At 44.7% G+C, this 18,604-nt stretch overlaps 1 protein-coding gene across 4 annotated transcripts in view; it reads right to left on the reverse strand.

Annotated features, from left to right (window-relative positions):
• Nucleotides 1-2,933: 2,933 nt before the first annotated feature.
• SYT14 (synaptotagmin 14) overlaps nt 2,934-18,604 on the reverse strand; it is a 118,415-nt gene continuing 102,744 nt past the window's right edge. For 3 of the 4 annotated variants that reach the window (XM_065400834.1, XM_065400832.1, XM_065400831.1), the window contains 2 exons: nt 7,663-7,852; nt 2,934-3,247 (listed from right to left, as the gene is read on the reverse strand). In XM_065400834.1, the coding sequence (XP_065256906.1) occupies nt 2,934-3,247; nt 7,663-7,852 (504 nt within the window). Of the gene's footprint in view, nt 3,248-4,438; nt 4,496-7,662; nt 7,853-18,604 lie in introns of all 4 variants that reach the window. The other variant, XM_065400833.1, reaches the window with a different exon arrangement.

An 18,604-nucleotide genomic window follows, 5' to 3' on the forward strand; every position in this document is an offset into this window, starting at 1 on the left:
TGTTTTGTCTAAATTAATGTTAATGTCTTATATGTCAGAATTGTTAATACATGAAAATGTCATTCCTAAACAATATCACTTTTCAAAAGGAATTTGATTGCTCACATCATTTAGTGTAGTTTGGGTTCCTTTTCCAGGTTACAGACTCACCAAGTTTAATTTGTAATATAGTCTGTGGTGACCTGAGATATCCCCCATGCTCTGCAATGGAATTATCTTGTTCAATAGTCACTGTGAAATACTGTACATCACTTTATACAGTGAAACCTGTACAAGAGACAACCCTTGACAGACAATATTTGATCTTAGAAGACTGCCTCAAAATATTCACAAATATACGTGGTTTATGACCCTTGGGCCTGGTCCACACTAACCCCCCACTTCGAACTAAGGTACGCAAATTCAGCTACGTTAATAACGTAGCTGAATTCGAAGTACCTTAGTCCAAACTTACCGCGGGTCCAGACGCGGCAGACAGGCTCCCCCGTCGATGCCGCGTACTCCTCTCGCTGAGCTGGAGTACCGGCGTCGACGGCGAGCACTTCCGGGATCGATCCCAGAAGATCGATTGCTTACCGCCGGACCCGGAGGTAAGTGTAGACCTACCCTTTGTCACGTATGACATGTTTCCTGGTAGTAACTCAGTAAATAACAAGTGTGTCTATTGTAAGTGAAACCAAAATGAGCTGGGGAAATGGAGGTGGTTTTTCTTATGTACAAAAAATTAACGTATATTTTTATTTAAAAATGTATGAGTTTGAAGTTGCACCTCACAAACTGAGCAACAAACAGAACTGGAAAGAACTCTTTATACTGTACTGCTACTTACAATGTTTCTGGCTAATCAAAGTTCTTGGATGTTTGAATTACCAAAATGAAGTTTATTGTGCCTTACATAAAAAACAACATGCAAGACAGGAAAGAAAATTCCTGTGGCAATGTTCTGAGAAATCCTTAAGTTAATAAAAACTGAAGGCCCTGTTCTGCAAATACAACCATCCGTTTGTATTAGCAGCTTCCACTAGTGTGATACGAAAGGCACGAAATAACATCAGTTGAAAACTGTAATGGGAGATGTCTTAGGAAAGGGGTTATGAAATCATTTAAGTATTGTGAGTATCTGAGCATCACATGATGTATCTTTAACATTATACACTTGCTGTATGCATTCACACAGTACCTGACTGTCTTTGTATCCCAAAGTTTGAACTGTTCAGAGGTAACAAGAAAGAGTTTCTTTCTTTATCCAAATTCACTACAACATCAATAATTCTCACCAAAAATAATACAGCAATCGTACCCTCCTTCTCAGTGAATGCTGCACTGGGGACTTCATTACTTTTAAGAAATAAACTGCGGTATGTTTGCTCACATACTGTAGAGTAGCAATTAAGATGAGATGAAAATTATTGTAATAAATAAAAAAAACGGTGTCATTACTTACTGAGTCATCCACGATATTTAGTAATCTGAATTGGATCTGGCAGTCAGTGTGAATTAGTGAGACTCTACTGTACTTACGGTACTTAGGCCCAAACCTCAGCTACACACACACACACACACACACACACACACACACACACACACACACACACACTTCCCTGGTCGGTGGAAGTTGTGAGTATATATCCAAAGGCAAAATTTGTCCATTATGCTACAGCTTTTTTCCACCATGACATTGCTATGAAACCAACCGTGCCAGGCTTAAATAGATGCAGAGCAAATGGACCCATACATTTGGGAGTTCAATGTTCCATGCAAGCCCTAACAACTCACGGGTTAGCCCTATTTCTCTCTGGCACCCGGAAAATAGAGAGGAAATAACTCTCTTCTAGATCCCCTGTATTCCTCCTCCAGCAACAAGACTAGAAATTATGGTTCTTGAAACTCTGCAATTCATATGACCAGCCATGGAAACAAAAATATCTTTCTTTTCCCCAAAATCACAGAACTGGTCCTTTGCCTTAGCAGTTTAACTACTACTGTTTCTTTTGTGATCTTTCAACATAATCTTCACAATATTGACATTTTAAAGAAATGCATATCAATTTGTTTAATGAAAAGATATTTTTAGTAAACTCGTGCTCTATAAGCTTCCTATATTGGAATACATGAATACAGGAAGTGCTTTCAACAGAAAGTTACATAGTTTTACAGTACAACCTGTCTAAACAGACTTGCAAGGGACCAGAACAGTGATCTGGTCTCTTTGGGTTAGGCAGAAGCACAGGCAAATGGGGAAAAACCCAATTTATGCCACAATGTGGAGCTTGTTCCTGTCACAGATTGAAGAAACATTTATTTTATGTCAGCGTTCACCTGATTCCACTCAGTCCTAGAGTTTTTCAGACTAATTTCACATCAGAAATGAAAAGTTAATGCAACTAAGTCCTAAAAAACAAAATCAAACTAAAATAACAATATATTCAATATTAAGCTTTCTTCCCAAGTGGTGGTGATTTTTTGTTGTTGTTTGGTTTTCTTGTTTCACAGTTTAATAATTTGTTTCTTGTATTAAAGGCCAGTGTCCCTAAATCGGGACGTTGGCAGGTTAGAAACTAAAAATATAAGAGCACTAAAAAACCCCAACATGATAGGAGGATTTTATAATAATTTGGGGATTTTTACATAAAATATATTTGAATTGCTAAATAGAAAATAATCCCAAACTAAACAGTATTGAATGCATCAAGGGGATGGAGCGATTGCTATCTCGTCTGTGTACAGAAAGGTTTAATCTGACACCAGTGAGGTATCTGACAAATTAATTGAAGAAAATGTGTAAAATGTTCTGCTCCATCGCACATTGTGCATTCTTTAAGGTGGAAGGTTGAATTTGTCACTTCCATAACAGATCTCTTGGTGGTGACTAAGGGACAGTCTTGTTAAACATGGAACTCCCTGGAACCACAACTGACCCTTGGTACTACCTATTAAGACTCTAGTAATGAGTGCCATCTACAGATTTGTTGTCCTTTTGATTCTTTCATTTCAGTCCAGTGATGTAGTTCCTCTTCTCCTGAGCTGTTGAGACCTAGAGAAATCCAGCCTATCATCTCTTTTCGTTTCATGCTGCGTTTATTATACACAGACAGTATGAGCGTCACATCTGAAAGCTGAAATAGTGCCACTTGAAAAATGAAGGTTTCTTTGTATACTGGATTTGGCTGCCCTCGGCGGATGGATGTCTTGCACTTGGACATCTCCTGACCCATGGAATTCAGCAGTGTTAACTTAACATATGTATCTACAAAATAAATAACATTTTGGAATGTTAGCTGTGTATTAGACTAGAACTTTTTGCTAATGAGATATATAATAACATACTACATAAGGATATGGTCTATACCATGTTGATTGAACATAGCTCAGTTTGGAGATACATAGTTATAATGTGAAGAAGATGATAAGTAAGCAAAAATATTTGTATTGCGCTAATGACGTAGCTGGTATTTTCACTAAGTTAATGAGTTTAGTTAAAGTATTCCTCATAATCCTTCTCTTCCCCCCCCCCCCCGACATCTGTACACAAAGCAGACTTGTATAGCATTAACACTTAGCAAGCTTCAACTAGCCACAACACTGTAAAGCATATCACTGAGTTTTCAGAAAATAAGAACACACAAAGTGGAATGAAGACAACTAATGAAGAGGAAAAACGAATGTTGGTGTGCAGCAATGACATCAAAACAGCTAAGGATGAAATGCTTAAAAAAAATCTCTGCATGGATGTGGTTTCTTACTTAAGGCTTTTTGATTTTGTTTACATTTAAAGATCAAAATGTAGCCAAATGTATTAAATGGTGGATATTTACAAAACAGATTAAATCTCTTTTATAGCTCCTAGTTTCATGCAAGATTACATTTAATGTATTTTTTGGAGAGAAAATAAATAATCTTTGCACAATTTAACATGGTTCTTTAAGATGTGGCTTGCCTAGTGCTTTAGGAAGTATTTTCAAAACGCTGATGTAATGTTTAAATCTATACTGTAAAATGCATTTAACACACCATGATTTTTAGTATTTGAGTGATAAGCCTTTTATTTTTAAAACTGTATTTTTTCTTGTTTGTCATGACACCTGCATACTGTACACAGCATTTGTATTTCATAAAGTTATTACTCATTTTAAGAAATATACAATTGTCTGAAAAAAATCTGCTTTTTTATTCCTATCGTATACATGACAAGAAGATTATTAAAAGATTAGAGCTTGTGTGAAAAGGAAGCTCATTGCATGTTTTCACTTTTTAGATACTCTGAAATACCATCATCCATAATCAGAGATAAGTGCTACCACTACTTTTAAGAGTACCACAGATAATAAATGTACATTTTGGAAACTAACATGGTGGACAGCCGTGGACAGCTTTACTGCTGGCAAGTTTTCTTTTGCATGAAAAAGACAACATCCAATTAGTCTCTACAGGAACTCACCTCGGATTATATAAACCTGTCCACCTATCAAGTGTTTTAGACAACAGAACAGTCCGTCTGACAACAGGGGGTGGAAAGCAGTAAAAGAAATAATGACCAGATGTCAATAGTTTGGTGAGAGAGGGTCAAAGGTTAAAGTTTAAGAGGAAACACTGTTCACTGGAGCAGAAGAACACAAAACCTTAGCAGTTCTGTTCGGATAGAGGATTGAACAAAAGGATTGTTGGGTAAAATTTAATGAAATGAGAATTTTGTACATTCATTGTGTAATCTTTACCAAAAAAATTACACTTCTTAAATAGCGGGAGATCTTAATATTAATAGTTATTGGATTTAAAGCACATTGAACATAGAAAGAATCATGCAAGTGATCAGGTTATAAAAGACTAGGTTGATATCACTGTATCTTCTTTATCAAACCCTTACACTTTTTCATGCAAACTCCAGCATATTAAGTAAGACTACACACAGTAATTATGCTCAGTATATTACAAATTATAGAATGAAAGATTATTGACCTGAAAAGTTAATCCTATAAATGTATAATGATTTTGGTCAGTCATTATATTTAATGTTACTTTGTGACTGTTTGAAGCAGAGATGAAGTTGAATCACAAAGTGAAACTGATCTAAACTTCTGCAAAGTTCACAGATGCTCAGACCTGGGATTCAAATGTGGGTCCATCTCTAGTTTAAAATTTAAACAACTCATTAATTAAAACTAATGCATACAATTATTACATGAAAGTTTATGCATTACTTTATCATTTTAAATTATAATGGAATTTTAAAAATACATAAAAGTTCATCAGGATTAGTACATTCATCTTCATCACACTATAGTGATAATTATACTATAGATACTATATCAGGTCAAATTCCAAACTCTGATTGTTAGTATAGGTCAGTCTGTAGCTTGATAAGTTCACTACAACTCTTATAACAGTAATAAAGATGCAGGAACCCTTCCAGGTTTGGTTTGAAACGACTTCGCCCAATTTACATAGGTTCACAATCCCTCATCTACGAAAAGGGTCATGTCTGAACAAAACCTTACTTTTCACAGTTGAATCTCATTGTGATCCAGGGGTAAAACTGGGATTCTATGGGATCATGAGTGTTTTAGCATTCATATCAGAACTAGAAATTAGATTACATCTCAGCTTTATGGAAACAACAGAACTCTGATCTCATGTTTGCACATATAGAATTAGGCCCTCATTATTATATTAATCAAAACATAAAATAATAAGGTAATTCCCAGTAACTGGGAAATGAATGAAAGTAGAATATTAGGGCACTGCCAGACTTGCCAGAAATAAAAAATACCAAGATCTAATTTGCATAACATTTGTACACTAATATATTATAGGAAACTGTAGCTTATTCCCTCTCTCCGGCACCTTCAGGGGCAGCTACCTATTCTTTCTTCCCTAAGGGAACCCAGGGTCATCTCTCCCCTACCTTGATTCTCACATCTCCACCTCAATCCCCTCACTCAAACTTCCATTGTCCCTCTCCACATTCATCTCTCTTGCCTGTGAGAGCCCCATCTCTCCATGCATCTTCTGCTCTTCTCCCTCCTCTGGGGTCTTTGGGTCCTTCATGTTTCTCCATCTCTTTCTCTTGCTCTCTCTTTCTCCAGCTTTTCCAGTCTCTCTAATCCCCAATCTCTATTAGTTTTTGACTCCAAAGAGATGTCTCTGGAGCTGCTGCTTGGCAACACAAGGGCAGCTAAGATTACGCCATACCCTTCTCCAGCCATGACCACCAAGCTCAGCTCCATCCCTGCAGAAAGATATTCAGAGCGGGAGATGGAGGAGAGGGCTGAGACAAAGGTAACGAATGGGATAAGTAAAGAGCCAGGGAAAGGAGAGGAGAGAGTCTCAAGCCTTGGTGTCCCACTCCTGACTCAGCTGCTAAAGAAGAGAATCCCAGAGATGGGCAGGATATGAAAACAGCTTTTTTAATGTTGTCAGCCTGCCAGGTAAGCCTGCAAAACAGTAGGAAAATTGCGGATTGGGGACACTGTTCCCTCCAATTTTCCCACCCATGTGTGGAATGAATTTTGTTATGTGGACCAATATGGCTTGGGGGGAGGCATCTCTACCCGCTGCAGCCCTGAGTGCCTGCACAGAGCTTAACAGGCAGCTGTGCGGCTACGCAGTTTAGAGGGAACTTAGATTGGGGAATAATGTGGCCAAGGTCGGAGCCTCCAGACATATCTGCCTATAACCTGCTTGAGTCAGACACCTACTGAATTTTGCCAAGTTGGATCAGAGAATTAGAATGGAATCACATAGGAACCAAATAAAAAATGGATTCTGATTAGCTGGGCTTATTCTCCACATCACATGAGAAGGAGCAACCAGTCAGGGATGGAGGTAGGATTGTCCTGGAGTCTCCAGGAATTTAAGATTAATCTGTAATTAAAGATTATGTCATGTGAGGAAACGTCCAGGAATACATCCAACCAAAATTGGGAACACTAGACAGAGGAAAAATACCATCTGGTTTATTCCATGTGTCTTATTTCAGCAAATTATGCTCAAACTCAAAATACAAACTTAGAAAATTTGGAGATATTTTTAGACACAGGTTCATCTCAAACCAAGGTTGATTTTGAGTACATTTTGCAGACTACGTTAGAATGAAAAAGTTTTCCCAGCTCCATCCAATGATGAATTTTCCAATTTAAGTGGTGATCTGTACTGCAAAGGCTAGAATTTGTCTTAGATTGTCTTCTCTGAGATTTCCAAAGTTAAATATCTTTTCCAAATATATCACATACATACACAAGCACATACACAATTAAAGACTGTAGCATCAGTCTCCTAGTAACAGCAATAGCTTCACCATATTTACACTAGTGTTAGTTGGCACATACTTTTTCTTTAAAAACTGTAACTTTTTATTCCTGGCCTGTGATGTGAGGCATTAATAGTTTAGCGATTAATCATTATAATAAAGGTAATTTATTAGTCAGTCATCATGAAAAATTAAAACAGCCTTGTCAACTTATAACTAATATTTTGAATTTTAGATTTTTGCTATTTCCCAACTGACTAGAAATATAAAACATGAAACAGATTAGTTGATGATTGCTCTATTTCATTTTGACTGGGTAAGACTAAATGATAGGATTGAAGTTCCCACCACTGAGAGCCCCACAAGTGCAGAAGTATTAGGATGATTAAAAAAAAAAAAAAAAGATTATCACTCACTGGGTGGTCTGTTTGCTGCCAAGTTTTTGAAGTGGCTGCCTTTTATCACTTCTGCTGATAGTCTTCCAGTTGTGGCATTATAAAGTAGGCCGATCAGGATTTCTGGAGCTGAGCCATGTACCAGGGACTGACAAGAGGAGGTACTTTCGCTGCAGGACATTTCTGACATGCTTATTTGAGAGTCACAGCCCTGTAAGCAGAAATGAAATATTTTGATGTGTTTTACAGAGTGAAGCTACTGGAGATCAATTTTTAGTGTAGCACTTAGGGAATTAGGCAAGCAACTTTAACAATAACAGGAGTTGCATGCCTAAAACCCTTATGCACCAGATGAGAAATGTAGTCCTTTAGTGTATTTGTGTTTAGATATACACTTGAGGTAACAAAGAACAAAGCAATCTGGAGACAAAGTTATTATTAATATTGTGTTTTCATTATTAACTAGTCAGGAAGAATAAAAGGACCAAGACAAACACAGCATTTAGGGTCTTTACTTACTTGAATTGATAAGATGAGACATACAGTGTACTTTGCTGGCATCTAAGAGCCTGCTAAACTTAGGATATTTGCTGTTTTTCCATAGATAGAAATCACCATTTGAACTTGGAACACAATAAAATACAGGGAATTTTTATTTCTCCTTTGTAAAGGTTATTTGCCAGATTGAAAACTCATGAGCATACAGTTAAAGACACGAGGAGAAACACAAACACACACTGCCAAGAATCAGTTTGTTTAGTAGGGTAGATTAATTGAGCCAGGCATATAGAATGTAACAGGCCTCTGTGCCCTGAGTGTCAGGGAGGGAAAGTCACATCAAGGGTGGACAGGCAGTGATCTAGTGTCCTCCACCTGGGTTCCTGCCAGGGCCGGCTCCAGGCACCAGCTTAACAAGCAGGTGCTTGGGGCGGCCAAGGGAGAGGGCGGCACCTGCGGCAATTCGGGTGCAGCAGGTCCCTCACTCCCTCTAGGAGCGAAGGACCTGCCGCTGCCGATCGCGGCTTTTTTTTTTTTTTTTTCCCCCAATTGTCGCCGCTGATCGCGATCGCGGCTTTTTTTTTGCTTGGGGCGGCAGAAATGCTGGAGCCGGCCCTGATTCCTGCAGGGAGGAAGCTTTAATTTCCACCATGGGAGCCTCTAAGAGGATGCACATCTCCCAGCCATTATGACTGTGTTGCCTCTTGACCCAGGCTGCTCACACCCACCTTGGTCCCTTTCAGCCCCTCCCCCCAGCAAAGGAAAGTTTACAGCTACTTTACACTATCACAGTTATTGTCCTGGTGGACTTCCTACTCTGGGGACTATATGCATATAGTAACTCTAGTGCAAACAAGGTTCTGGGTTTTATTTGGCCCAACCGCTATTTGCTTGGAAGCTGTGGAGAGAATTTAAAATGCCCAATTTACTCCTTTAAATTCCTCCCTCAAAGATCCTAAGGGTCTATCTACACTGCAGCTGGAAGTGAGCCTTCCAGCCTGAGTAGACTGACTTGCACTAGCAGGACTCAAGCTAGCACACTAAAAATAGCAGTACGGACACTGCCACTCGGGTGGAGATTTGGGCTAGCCACCTAAGATCATGCCCACTGCCACACACCTTTGGGTCTGAGCTCAGGTAGCTAGCCCAAGTCTCCATCAGAGCCATAATATCTACACTGCTATTTACAGGGCGCTAGGCTGAGCCCCACTAGCACAAATCTGTCTACCCAGGCTTTGAGGCCTGTAAGTTGTACCCACCTTTTCTTCAGTCAAAAAAAATTTGGGGTAGCTCCTTTCAGACTCAACATTATTTAAAGGAGTTGCTGGGGGAGGGATTGAAGGAGGGGGAATGGATCCATTGTTCTTTGAGGTGGTTGCTTCTCCAGTGTTCAACACATCCATACCCTTTCTAGAAATTGGTGGTAAGGACAGTGAGATCAAGCCTGGGACCATATAATATAATAATATATTTCACAGAACTGGAAGGGACCTTGAAAGGTCATCGAGTCCAGCCCCCTGCCTTCACTAGCAGGACCAAGTACTGATTTTGCCCCAGATCCCTAAGTGGCCCCCTCAAGGATTGAACTCACAACCCTGGGTTTAGCAGGCTAATGCTCAAACCACTGAGCTATCCCTCCCAGGCCTAGGTCCATCTTAAAAGCAAATGAAAATTTTACTTTACTCATAAAGCATGAATGAAATACAGAAGACCAAATTATAGCACAGGTATTAGTTTAGTCTATGAGACTGCATTTCAAATGGAACCCTTGTCCTAATTCTCGTCAACGGAAACAATATGTTCAAATAAATGTAAGGATGATACAAGCTTCCCAAAGCTTATTCCAAGAATTCCAGACCTTATATGTGAATGCATAATGGTGTTACCAAATACATTCCTGCTGGAAAAGGTCCTAACCCAAATCTTCAGATCCCAGTCCCCCAAACCATCCAAATTTGCATTTTCAGTCTTTGATAATGCTTCCAATGTTCATTATTTAGGGCTGAAAATGAGCTATGAAGTATTTTTTAATTGCATTTACTCTCTGCTTCTTTGGTATAAGCAAATAAAAAACCCACATTCCTCAACCTAAACTATGAAGTACAAAGTGGAAAGCTGAAAAGGAACATGACTCAGCTCCAGCAAGCACTGTGTACACTGTACATTCCAAAAGTGCTGGCTGTCAAGAAACAGATAAAATCAAGGTTTGGCCAGTCTGTTTTTATAATGTGTTTTCATAACTGCAGGTATGGCATACAAGAACAATTTTTTACAGCTGTTAAAGCTATATATATTCTCACTGTTGAGCTTATTCAGTTTGTCTACTTAAGCTGGAATTACACCGCATGATTGCATGACAGATATACCCAGTATCAGTCAGTATAATAGGCAGTGCTGTGAGCCTATCAGCAGCCTATCCATTGTCAAGTTTTTGTAGGCATCAGGGCAATGGAGAGTTTTAAGGAAGGATCTGAAGGAGGATAATGAGGTAGCTGTGAGCATGTTTTCTGGAGTCCCCTTCAAATGGAGGGATGCCAGTGGTAAAAATGACGAGGTAGGAAAATGTTTTTGCAGCAGCATTCTTAAAGGATACGAGTGGGGCAAGGCTGCATTTGTCAGAGCCAGAGACAAGGATGTTGCAGTAATTCAGATGGCTGATGATGAGAGCCCGGATGAGAGTTTAGCTGTGTGGATGGATAAGTAAGGCCATATCTTAGAGATATTACTCAGAAAAAATCTGCAAGATTTAGACATAGCCTAGATAGGAGTACCTAGAGAGAGGTCCAAGTCGAAGAGTATCGAGTGACAGGCAGAATGACGGTGTTGTTGATAGTGATTGAGAAAGAGTGGGGAGGAGACTTGGGGGGTGGGAGATAAAGAGCTCTGTTTAGCCATGTTGAGCTTGGGCACAAAGCTAGACATCCATGAGGAGATGTCAGAGAGACAGGTCAAGATTTTAGTTTGGACAGAAGGAGACAGGTCTGGGAGTAAAGAGATAGATCTGTGAGTCATCAGAATAGAGATGGTAGGTGAATTTGTGTTTGCAGATGAGATTACCAGAGATAAGATATAGACAGAGAAGGGAAGGGGACTAAGCACAGAGCGCTACAGAACACCCACAGGAGGTTCAAGGGTGATGAAGAGGATCCTCCGAAGAACACACGGAAGGAGCAATTAGAGAGATAGAAGGAGAATCAGGAGAGGACAGAGTCATGGAAGCCAAGGGAGAACAAAATGTCAAGAAGAAGGCCATGGTCATTAGTATGGAAGGCAGCTGACAGGTTGAGGAGGACAAGGATGGAGTACTGGTTCTGAGCTTTGGCCAGGAAGAGGTAATTAGAGACTTTAGCAAGAGCCATTTCAGTGGAGTGCAAGAAGCGGAAATCAACGGTAGGGGATCTAGGATAGAACTGGAGGAGAGGGACTGCAGACAGTGATTGTAGACAGTGCATTCAATGAAATTAGAGATGAAAGGGAGAGGGGGCAGTAGTTGGAGGTAAGTGAGGTCAAGGATGGCTTTGTTTTAAAAAGGGAAAGATTAAATAATGTTTATATTGTGAGGGGAAAGAGCCAGAGGAGAGTGAGAGATTAAAGAGAAGAGTAATGTAGGGTATGAGAGTGGGAGCAAGGGAGATCAGGAGATGAGATGGGATGGGATGGGCTCACTGGGGCAAGTGGAAGTGTTAGAAGAGGAGGAGAGCAGATGAAAAACCACTGCATCTGTTACTGTGGAGGAGGACGAGAGAGTTGTAGGAGGGAAAGGGAAGGGAAACCAAGGGGAGGGAGAATCATGTCATATTTTGTCCGTTTTCTCTTTGAGGAAATTAATGAGATTCTGTGCAGAGAGAGACATGGAGACAGGAGGAGGGGAGTGTTTGAGGAGTGAATCAAAGATAGCAAAAAATGGCTGGGATTGTAGGTATGGGATTAAATTATGTTGGAGAAGTAGAGCTGCTTATCTAGCAAGATGGCAGAACTGATGAAGAGAACAAATCTGTAGTGGAGGAAATCAGCCTGGTCACAGGATTTCCATAGAAACGCTCTGCAGTGTGAGAGCAGAAGTGAAGTAAGTGGAAGTTGGGGGTGAGCCAAGGCAGGAATGACCTTGTGATGGGAGAGAGAGGCCAAAGAGACAAAGGGGGAGGAGGGTGGAGCATGGAGACAATCAACAACTACATCAATAGAAGAAAGGGAACAGAGGACAGGGAGGAGAGGGCTGAGAGCAGATGAAAAAGCATCAATGCTGATGGACTGGAAGTCATGAAAAATCCGTTGCTCGCCTTTGTAACTGTTGTTCTTCAAGATGTGTTGCTCATATCCATTCCAATTAGGTGTGCGCGCGCTGCACGCATGGCCATCAGAGAATTTTTACCTTAGCAACACCCGGTGGGTCGGCTGTGGAGCCCCTTGGAGTAGCGCCTTTATGGCACTTGATATATACCCCAGCCGACCCAGCACCCCCTCAGTTCCCTCTTGCCGGCCACGCCGACAGAGGGGAAGGTGGGCGGGTTTGGAATGGATATGAGCAACACATCTAGAAGAACAACAGTTACAAAGGTGAGCAACCGTTTTTTTTCCTTCGAGTGCTTGCTCATATCAATTCCAATTAGGTGACTGACAACCCTTACCTAGGTGGTGGGGTCGGAGTGAGGTAATATGGATAGTAGGACTGCTCTACAAAACGCCGCATTGTCTCTGGCCTGCCAGACGATAGCATAGTGCGAAGCAAAAGGGTTTACTGATGACCAAGTTGCGGCTCTGCAGATCTCCTGGATTGGCATGTGGGCCAGAAAAGCCGCCGACGGGGCCTGAGCCCTTGTGGAGTGAGCGGTGAGGGGCGAGGTCGGAACAATGGCCAGATCATAGCAAGCACGGATACAGGACATGATCCATGAAGAGATCTACTGAGAGGAGACCGGGAGGCCCTTCATCCGGGCCGCCTCCGCAATGAAGAGCTGGGTCGTTTTCCTGAATGGCTTCGTACGCTCAATATAGAAGTCAAGGGCCCTACAGACATCGAGGGAGTGTAGCCGCTGCTCTTGGAGACTGGTGTGCAGTTTTGGATAAAAAAATGGAAGAAAAATGTCCTGGTTGATATGGAAGGTTGATACCACCTTTGGAAGAAAGGCAGGGCGAGGCTGTAGCTGCACCTTATCTTTATGGAAGATGGTGTAGGGTGGTTCTGAGGTAAGAGCCCTGATTTAGGAGACACACCTCGCCGATGTGATAGCGACAAGGAAAGCTGTTTTCCAAGAGAGATATAAAAGGGAGCAGGTGGCCAGCGGCTAGAACGGGGGCCCCCATGAGTCTGGAGAGGACCAGGTTAAGGTCCCATATGGGGACTGGCTGCCGCACCTGTGGGTAGAGACGGTCCAGGCCCTTGACGAACCTACCGACCATGGGATTGGCAAGGACAGATCGTCCATTCACGCCCGGGTGAAAAGCCGAGATGGCCGTCAGGTGAATTCTGATAGATGATGTTGCCAGGCCCTGCTGTTTCAGGCTCAGGAGATAGTCCAAAATGAGAGGCATGGGCGCTTGGAGGGGGGGCGTGCCGCGGTGAGTGCACCAGCACGAGAATCGCTTCCACTTAGCCATATACGTGGCCCGAGTGGAGGCTTCCTGCTGCCCATCAGAACTTACTGCACCAAATGCGAACAGAAGAGTACTGAATGGCTCAGCATCCACGCTGTGAGGTGGAGAGATCGTAGGTCGGGGTGACAGAGGTGGCCGTGCTCCTGAGTGATCAGGTCTGGAAGAAGAGGCAGCAGGACTGGAGCGTCCACAGAGAGCTCCAACAGCGTGGTGTACCAATGTTGTCTGGGCCATGCCGGAGCGACCAGAATCAGTCGTGTCCTGTCCTGTGCATCTTGATCAAGACCTTGTGCACAAAAGGAAACGGGGGAAAGGCATAGAATAGACGACCGGTCCACGGGAGCAGGAAGGCATCTGTGAGAGAGCCCGGAGAGCGACCTTGGAGGGAACAAAAAGCCGGGCATTTCCGATTGTTGCGGGAGGCAAACAGGTCGACCTGGGGAAACCCCCACTTTCATAAGATGGAGTGGATGACATCCGGTCGAAGTGACCACTCGTGGGAGTGGAAGGACCCGCTCAGGTGGTCCACCAGCGTGTTCTGAACCCCTGGGAGAAAATATGCCACCAGGTGAATGGAGTGGGCTATACAGAACTCCCACAGTCGAATGGCCTCCTGTCAGAGGGGGGAGGAACGGGGCCCCCTTGCTTGTTGATGTAGAACATGGTCGTGGTGTTGTCCGTGAGGACCGCCACACAACGACCATGCAACAGCTCCTGAAAGGCTTGACAAGCAAGATGTACCGCCATCAGCTCCTGTATGTTGATATGGAGAGGGAGTGCCCGGATGGGGCCCATAGGCCCTGTGTCTGGATGTCCCTGAGGTGGGCATCTGTGATGAGGAACAAGGAGGGCTGAGGGGTGTGGAAGGGGACTCCTTCGCATACCACCTGGGATCTAGCCACCAGCGGAGGGAGGCCAGGACCCACCGCGGGACGGTGACCACCAGGTTCAGGCTGTCTCGATCTGGGCAATAGAATGATGCCAGCCAGGCTTGTAGCAGACGGAGACGAAGTCTGGCATGCCTTGTCACGTATGTGCAGGAAGCCATGCGTCCTAGAAGACTCAAGCAAATTCTTGCTGACGAGGTTGGGAAGCTCTGAAGGCTCCGGATAAGACCCACAATAGCTTCGAAACGAGCGTCCGGCAGGAGGGCTCGAGCCCGCACGGAGTCCAGGACTGCTACGATGAATTCTAGTCTCTGTGTCGGTTCTAGTGTTGACTTTGCCACATTAAGAAGGAGGTCTAATAGACAAAACGTGTCCATGATCAAGCGAAAGTGGGACTGCACCTGTTCTTTGGTGCACCCCCAGATAAGCCAGTCGTCAAGGTAAGGGTATACCTGCTCCCGCCATCGACGAAGGAAGGCTGCCACGACTGCCATACATTTGGTGAACACCCGGGGGGCAGTAGAGAGGCCGAAGGGAAGGGCCGTGAACGGATAGTGTTCGTGGTTGACCACAAAGCAGAGGAAGCGTCTATGTGCCGTATGGATCGCTATGTGGAAATACATGTCAAGGGCGGCGTACCAGTCTCCAGGAAAGGTATAATGGTGCCCAAGGAGACCATGTGGAACTTCAACTTTACCATGAACTTGTTGAGTCCGTGCAGGGCCAGAATGGGCCGAAGCCTGACCTTTGCCTTGGGGATTAGGAAGTAACGGGAGTAAAACCCCCTGCCCCTTAGCTCCCTCGGAACCAACTTGATCGCCCCCATGGCGAGGAGCATCTGAACCTCCTGAATAAGGAGTTGCTCGTGAGAGGGGTCCCTGAAGAGGGACGGGGAGGGGGGGTGGGAAGGAAGAAACTTGGAGAGAGTATCCTCTTTCCACCGTGCGAAGGACCCAATGGTCCATGGTTATGAGAGACCAAGCACAGTGGAAACGGGATAAATGGTTCAAGAAAGGTGGGGTAGGATCCTGAATGAGGTCCGGTACATTGCCCTCGGACATCCCTTCAAAAGGTTTGTTTAGAACCTGTCGAGGGCTTGGACGAGCCCTGGCTCTGCCCGGACTGGTGGTTGGAGGGCTTCCTCCTGCCATTATGCCCCCGTCTCCTATAAAAATCCTGCCTCAGCCAAGGAGGGGGATAGAAGCGTTGTGGAGGCTGCTGAGGTTTAAAGGGCTTCCGCTGGGTAGCTGGTGTGTGCATGCCCAGTGGCCTCATTATAGCCCTTGAGTCTTTAAGGCTTTGCAGCCTTGAATCGGTCTTGTCCAAAAACAGGCCCTGTCCATCAAAGGGGAGACCCTGCAATGTTTGCTGAAGTTCCGGTGGCAAGCCGGAAGCTTGCAACCAAGAGATTCGCCTCATCGCGATCCTGGAAGATAAATTCCACGCGGCAGAGTCCACAGCATCCAACGAGGCCTGCAATGAGGTCTGTGCCACCATTTTGCCCTCTTCTGCCAAAGCCCCAAACTCCTGCCAATACAGAGAAGAACCGGGATATCATACAGGAAGATCTGGATGACCTTGTAAACTGGAGTAATAGTAATAGGATGAAATTTAATACTGAAAAGTGCAAGGTCATGCATTTAGGGATTAATAACAAGAATTATTGTTATAAACTGGGAACACATCAGTTGGAAGTAACAGAGGAGGAGAAGGACCTCGGAGTATTGGTTGATTACAGGATGACTATGAGCCGCCAATGTGATATGGCCGTGAAAAAAGCTAATGCGGTATTGGGATGCATCAGGCGAGGTATTTCCAGAAGAGATAAGGAAGTGTTAATACCGTTATACAAGGCACTGGTGAGACCTCATCTGGAATACTGTGTGCAGTTCTGATCTCCCATGTTTAAGAAGGATGAATTCAAACTGGAACAGGTACAGAGAAGGGCTACTAGGATGATCCGAGGAATGGAAAACCTGTGTTATGAAAGGAGACTCAAAGAGCTTGGCTTGTTTAGCCTAACCAAAAGAAGGCTGAGGGGAGATATGATTGCTCTCTATAAATATATCAGAGGAATAAATACCAGGGAGGGAGAGGAATTATTTAAGCTCAGGACCAATGTGGACACAAGAACAAATGGATATAAACTGACCATCAGGAAGTTTAGACTTGAAATTAGACGAAGGTTTCTAACCATCAGAGCACCTTGGGTCTGGCAGTACACCCAGGGCTTCCAGAACGGCTATTGAGTGGACCCTTGAGTGGGACCTTGCTCCTGCACCTGCCAATGTCCAGCCGCTGAGTCCAGGCAGCTGTGTTCCAAATGGTGGCGACCTAAGAAACGCGACCCTGCCTCTGACCCTGATGAACGAGTGGCGGAACATCATGGCCACGGTGGTGCCGAGTGGGTCTGCGCCAAGTCATGCTGACGAGACGGTGGAGAGCGGTGCCGCAACACTGGGGAGTGATGCCGGGATCTGGACCGGTACTGGTACCTGAAACGGTGCCTGGATCTGGACCTAGGCTGCGACAATGACCGGCATCGAGAGCAGCGTTGAGTCCGGGATCTGATCCTCAATGGCAACCGGCAGACAGAGGGGCGTCGAGACCGGTGCCGGGAGTTGGAGGGGTGCCGCGAGTACAACCGGCGCCGCAAGTACGACCGGCGTCACGATGGACAGCGGTGCCAGGACTGCAAGCGGCGTCAGGAGCGGGATCGGTGCTGGCGGGTGGATAAGTGCCGGCTTGTCCCGGGACGGTGCCACACGTACAGGTGCCGACGCCTCCGTCTGAGGCTGAGGGGATGCTGACATTGTCATGGCAATCAGGTCCCTTGCAGCAGCAAAGGTATCTGGGGTAGACGGCAACTGGACCTCAATGACGTTGCGAGTCGGGGAGTCCAGTCGCACCGGACTCAACAGCTCCACCCCCGGGGCCGTAGTCAACGGTGCCGAAGCCGCATGTTGTGCCCCTGGGCGCTCCGCTGCGGGATGTGACTCTGCGGGCAGTTCCAGGGAGGCTGGTCTTTGCTGAGGTGGGCCAGCCTTTTCCGGTTTCCGGTGCCGCTTCTGGCCACGAGAGTGGGAGCAGTGCCAGACCGATGATGTCGGCTGCGGTGCCGGGGAACGTCGGTGCCGCGGGTCTCTATCAGAGTCCAACCACAGTGCCGTTCCTACTGCTGCCACCGGGGCGCTACGCACCCAAGCGCTCGGTGCCGGATCTTGGCATGCTGCTGGAGGCTGAGGGCTAAGAGCCGCCTCCATGAGGAGCTGTCTTAAACGAAAGTCCCACTCCTTCTTAGTCCGGGGACGAAACCCTTTACAGATCCTGCACTTCTCAGCTTGATGAGATTCCCTCAGACACTTCAGGCAAGAGTCATGGAGGTTGCTCGTTAGCATAGGCTTAGAGCAGGAACCGCAGGGTTTAAAGCCCAGAGCCTTGGGCATGAGCCCAAGAGAAAGACGGGAAGGAGGGAAACCCCTCCAACTCCACCAACACTAACAACTATAACTATTAAACACTATAACTACAACTATTAACTATGAACTATGAACAAAACTATGAGGAATACACTAGGGAGAGTGGAGAGCAGCAAAGCGGAGCTCCACATTTCCAACAACCATCATGGGCGGTAAGAAGGAACTGAGGGGGGCTGGGTCAGCTGGGGTATATATCATATATCAAGAGCAATAAAGGCACCACTCCAGGGGGCTCCACAGCCGACCCACCAGGTGTTGCTAGGGTAAAAATTCTCCGACGGCCATGCACGTGGTGCACGCACACCTAATTGGAATCGATATGAGCAAGCACTCGAAGAAGGTTGAGTGACAGGACAAGGGGAGGGGCTGACGGGCGATGTTGAAAGGGACCAGGTGATGCTCAGAGAGGGAAAACTCAGCAACAGAGATGAGCAAGAGAGAGAAGTGCTTGGTGAAGACTTTCTACACATAGATAGCAGCATGGAAAATGTCACAAACTAAGGA

The sequence above is a fragment of the Emys orbicularis genome, chromosome 3 (genome assembly GCF_028017835.1).
Source record: "Emys orbicularis isolate rEmyOrb1 chromosome 3, rEmyOrb1.hap1, whole genome shotgun sequence".
NCBI classification, from domain to species: Eukaryota; Metazoa; Chordata; order Testudines; family Emydidae; genus Emys; species Emys orbicularis.